The sequence below is a fragment of the Charadrius vociferus genome, unplaced genomic scaffold (assembly GCF_000708025.1).
Source record: "Charadrius vociferus isolate BGI_N301 unplaced genomic scaffold, ASM70802v2 scaffold1066, whole genome shotgun sequence".
Taxonomy (NCBI): Eukaryota; Metazoa; Chordata; class Aves; order Charadriiformes; family Charadriidae; genus Charadrius; species Charadrius vociferus.
In genome coordinates, this window is record NW_009648971.1 from 35,255 (window position 1) to 40,061 (window position 4,807).

The 4,807-nt window shown below is 59.6% G+C and overlaps 2 protein-coding genes across 2 annotated transcripts in view; one reads left to right on the top strand and one right to left on the bottom strand.

Annotated features, from left to right (window-relative positions):
- Positions 1–31: 31 nt before the first annotated feature.
- TMEM138 (transmembrane protein 138) lies at positions 32–1,661 on the bottom strand. The gene is made up of 4 exons (XM_009887724.1): positions 1,497–1,661; positions 1,246–1,417; positions 259–334; positions 32–153 (listed from the first exon to the last, which is right to left on the bottom strand). The coding sequence occupies exons 1-4, from the start codon at positions 1,622–1,624 to the stop codon at positions 41–43; spliced, it is 489 nt and encodes a 162-aa protein (XP_009886026.1). The 5' UTR covers positions 1,625–1,661; the 3' UTR covers positions 32–40.
- Positions 1,662–4,483: 2,822 nt separating this feature from the next.
- LOC104288854 (cytochrome b ascorbate-dependent protein 3) overlaps positions 4,484–4,807 on the top strand; it is a 1,277-nt gene continuing 953 nt past the window's right edge. The window contains 3 exon segments of the mRNA XM_009887726.1: positions 4,484–4,667; positions 4,733–4,801; positions 4,804–4,807. The exon segment at positions 4,804–4,807 is cut by the window's right edge and continues 124 nt beyond it. Of these exon segments, the coding sequence (XP_009886028.1) occupies positions 4,484–4,667; positions 4,733–4,801; positions 4,804–4,807 (257 nt within the window).

Sequence of the window (4,807 nt, forward strand, 5' to 3'; positions counted from 1 at the left end):
GATGGGAGAGGGTGGGTGGCCCAAAAGCCGAGGGGAGCCATCAACCGCGGAACTGGGCAAATTCCTTGCGCAGCCAGAGCGAGTCCTGGTAGAAGAGGGGGTCCCCCAGGTGCACCGCCGTCCTCTTGTAGAAGTAACAGTAGAGCACGGCCGCTGCAGGAGGGAGCGGGGGTGAGGGTGGGACCCCACCTTGGCCCCCACAACCTCCCAAAAAACAGGCAGGACCCCACCAGGGAGCCTGCGACCGTGAGCCCTTACCCAGCCGCTGGAAAACAAAAAGAGTCTGCAGGCCTTCGGTCCACACGAAGCGGCTGGAGTCTCGCCACCGCAGGTTCTGAGGCAGACAGACAGACAGACAGGAGCCAGGGAGAACCCATCCGTTAGTTTGGGGGCTGTACACGGGCCAGGGGCGACGCTGCCGGCTCGGGGGGCAGCCCCCCAAGCCCAAAGGTTAAGCAGCTCAGGGGGATTTAGCCAATGAGTCGGGACCTATTCTAGCTTCGGACTTCAGATCCTCACAAATCCCCGTCAATCCCCTGCCCGGATGGCGTGGGCAGCACCGGCACGGCTGCCCGCTCGGGCACCCTGGCACACAGCAGCCCCCCACCCACCTCAAAGCGTTTCCCCCAATCCCGGGGCACTGAGGTGGAGAATGACCCTTGCCCAGAGGCTGGAGGGTGCCCAGGGGCTGAGCAAAGCGTGTGGACTGCTCTTCTGGGGGCTGGGGCAGGCGACAGGAAGGAGTTTAGATGAGGGAGAGAAGGGGAAAACGCAGCCTGGACAGGGAAAAGAGCCCCCAACAGCCCTCAGTACCCCTCCAGTGCCAGCGGGGAGGGGGCCACCCCCAGGCTTTGAGCACTGGTGTTTGCTGGGGATTAATCCCAGGTAAACCAGGAGCTGCTGTCATGGCCTTCAGAGGGGATTACCCCAACGCGGGCTTCTGTGCCAGCGCAGAGCTGGATCCACTGGGCTTCCCCTGAGGAAAGAGGATTTTCCATCATGTCACAGCCCTTAGGGAAAGATGGTATTTGGACAGTTATGCAATGGAAACCTCCATGAAAGACAGCTACATTTGTCCCTGAGAATGAACTCTAGACTGTCCCTGTGGTGATAGATCATGGCCACCTTCTCTTGAGGGAGGGATTGAAGAGAGCAGGGGGTTGTGGCCAGCAAAGCAAGCGAACCACTGGCCATGCTGTCTGCCCTCAGGAGTGGCCCCACAGCCCCAAGCCCACCCCAGCCTACCATAACCCAGACGTGGAAGGAGATGCTGAGCGCCAGGTAGGCCGCCGACAGCAGGATGGTCCCCTTGAACTTATGGAAGAGGAGGTTGACCAGCCCGGCCTGGAAGACGAAGGTGTTGAAGAACATGAGGAAGATGATGATGACGTTGAAGAGAATAGCGATGTCCTGGATGCTGCAGGAGGAGAGAGACGTGATGAGACCCCAGCCCTCCTGCCCCACCGTGCTACCTGCTACGCCTGCCCGGCACTCACATGAAGAGGACGAGTTGGACGGCAGGGGCTGTGCGGAGCAGCTCCGAGAAAGAGTTGACAAAGAGATCGTAGAAAAGCAGAAGGAACTGCAGGAACAGCACCAGGCTGTAGTTGCTGGTTTGAAGCATCTTCCTTCTCCAGGGGTTGGAGCCCTCAGCCCCGGCATCCCCAGTGGCGGAGCCAGCTCATGGTCTGGAGCTGAGGGGCTCAGCGTCGCTTCTCGCTTCAACCGGGACCTGGAGGCGGAACGGAGGTTTTGTTTGTCAGGGTGGGACGCAACCCCCTGCACCTCCCAAACCCCCTCTGCCAGGAAACCCAAAGGAAGATCAAACCAACAGCAGCTCCTGCCAGTTTTTAGCATGCCGATGCAGAGCCGTGCTCTGCCCCTAATGTGGAGGCTGGGCTGTCATGAATAAGCTGTCTCCCTTCTCTTCTTACCACACAGAATACTCAGGTTCAGTCTCTCCCCCACACCCTTACAGCTGTCCTTGTCTCAGGAAACAGATGGGAAGAAATGGTGGGACGAGGGAGATGTGAGAGTCCCGGGGAGCAGCGTCCAGGCAGGTTACTCACACCTCTCGTGCTGGACAAACCAGTGGGCAGTGCTGAGCAGGCCACGCTGCGAGGGCAGGTTCGGGCATGCCATGTCCCAGTATTGCTCTCCTTCACCCCACCCCAGGACCGCGCGCCCTGCCTTGGGGCAGCCGGTCAGAGAGGAGATGAGGACACAGTGAGGGAGCAGGGCTGTGTGGGGACAAGCGAGGAGGCACAAGCTCTCCTGCCTGCTTCTCCCACCGCTGACAGCCATCCCGGGGCCCGCACCGCCTGGGTACAGCAGCACGGCAGGACGTGAAACAGAGGGAGGTAAGGTGGTGCTCAAGGGGCGGGGGGGGTCCAGGAGAATGGGGGATCCCCTCTGTCCTGCTGCGCTCAGGCCTTCCTCCTCAGAAAGGGAGCCGCAGGGCTGGATGTGGTGTAGCAGTTCCCTCACAATTTCCCCTTGGATTATGGGGGCTTCACTCTGCTCCCTGTCCCTGTCTACCAGCTCAGGGGGCTAAGTACTCAGGGAACAATTGGTCCTACTACTAAAGACTGAGGCAAAGAAGGCTTTAAGTAAATCAGTCTTTTCCTTATGCTTTGTCACTATGTTTCTGTCCCCTTCTAATAAAGGATGGAGATTATCCTTAGTCCTCCTTTTATTGCTAATGTACTTATAGAAACTTTTTTAATTATCCTTTACAGCAGTAGCCAGATTATGTTCTAGATGGGCTTTGGCCCTTCTAATTTTCTCCCTACATCGCCTCACAACATCTTTGTAGTCCTCATGAGTGGCCTGCCCTTTTGTTCAAAGGCCATAAACTCTTTTTTTTCTCTAGTTGCAACCATAGCTCTCTGTTTGGCCAGTCCAGTCTGTTTCCCTGAGAGCTCATTTTTTGGCACATGGGGACGGCCTGCTCCTGCACCTGACTTCCTTCTTGAAAAACATCCAGCCTTCCTGGACTACTTTGTCTTCAGGATTGCCTCCCAAGTGTCTCTGTCAACCAGTCTCCTGAATAGGACCTTCCTGCAGAACTCTGGAGTCTTTAAGTGCCTTAAAGATGTCTGGATGATTAGCAAAAAATATCTATCCAGGTAAGATGTTAAATCTCATAGAAGGTAAAGGAGAAGCTCATTTGAATGCTGTAATAGCCTCCCTTGACACCTCTTTATCTTTAGAGGTCTAGATACCATCATAAATATTGTCTAATAGGCTTACAGCCATACAGGGAGTTAGGCGCGATAGTGCTTCACCAGCAGCTAAAAAAGGCCCAGGGAAGCTGTGGGGCCAGACCTCAGACCTAGGGGAGCTGTGGGGCCAGGCCGCCACATCCCCAGACCCAGGGGAACCTTGCGGCCCAAGCTTTGGAGGAGCTGTGGGGCCAGGCCCGGGAGAGCTGTGGGGCTGCTCAGCGCCGTGACGAGTATCGCAAGGCCTTGGAGCGAGTGGGCGGCTGAGCTCCTGATCCTCACGTGGCGTCGGGGCCGTGTCCCACCCACCTCCTGCCTCACAGTCCCGTGGGGCGGCCGATGCGGGGCGGACAGGGCTGTCCCCCGCCCCGGGAGGAGGCATAAATATCTATTTCTGGAGGCAGATGCAAATCACCAGGCAAATAAGCGCAGCAGCGCTCCTGCCAGTCACCTGCTCGAGCCCCGTGGGCTGAGGGCAGCACGGAGGGCAGGGCCTTGCCGGTCCCGCTGCTCGGCCCAGGCAGGATTGTGGGGCTGTTACCTGTGGGTCCCCCCAACTCTCGTGGAGCAGGTGGGGTGAGGGCTTGCCCAGAGCAGGCAGGAGGGAGCAGGGGTGCTGGGGTTGCCAGGATCTGGGTCAAGGTGGTACGGGAATGCCTCCTCGCACCCAGCTGGGGTGGGTCCTATGCTGCAGGTGGAGCTGGAGGGGTCCAAGGTGCTGAGGGAAAGGTTCAGAAGGAAGTACAGGTGCCAGTGGGGAGGTGGAAGGGGAACTGGGGTGCAGGTTTGGGGGTGCTGGGGGGGATTGGAGAGAGTGTAAGTATGCGTGAGAGAGAGGGGATCAGATTGGTGGGTTCTTGGGGACAATCTAGCGGGGGCTGAGGGGGCTGTGGGAGGGTGCAGGGTTACAGGAGACACCTGGACCCCCTATGAGGTTCCTTGCTACTATCCCCTGGGCACGGTTCTGGGGTGCAGCACGCCTGAGCGGTGAGGTGGGGTGCTGCCCAGCAACCTGGCTCGGAAGGGACCGGTTTCACCCTGCATGTCCCCAGCTGGCCGGCTCCAGCCCTGGCATCCTTCCCTAGCCAGGGAGCAGCTGGGCCAGGGCGGCCCTTCCTCGGGGTGCTTGGTTCCCCTTTTAGCCTGGCTCCTCCCTGGGGGTGTCTGCATGCAGGCAAGAGCCGGTGCGGGTAGAAAGCCCCGGCGGAGGCTGAGCGGACGCCTCGTTCTTCCCCAGGCACCGCCATCCCATCGCGGAGATGCTGGATCTGCCTTTCCTGCCCTTCTGCGCCTTCCTGGGCGGCCTGGGCTTCGTTTGCGTGGCCTTCGTGAGCGCCTGGTGCCAGCACTGGCGCGGTGGCTTCGCCTTGGACGGCAGCGCTCAGATGTTCAACTGGCACCCGGTGCTGATGGTGACGGGCATGGTGGTGCTGTACGGCGCAGGTGAGTGGGGCGTGCGGGGCGGCGCGGTTGCGGCACGGCTCTTGCCTGACCCTCTCACCCAACAGCGGCCCTGGTGTACCGCCTGCCCCCCGCTTGGAGAGGCCCCAAGTTCCCCTGGAAGGTGCTGCCCCGCGCCCTGG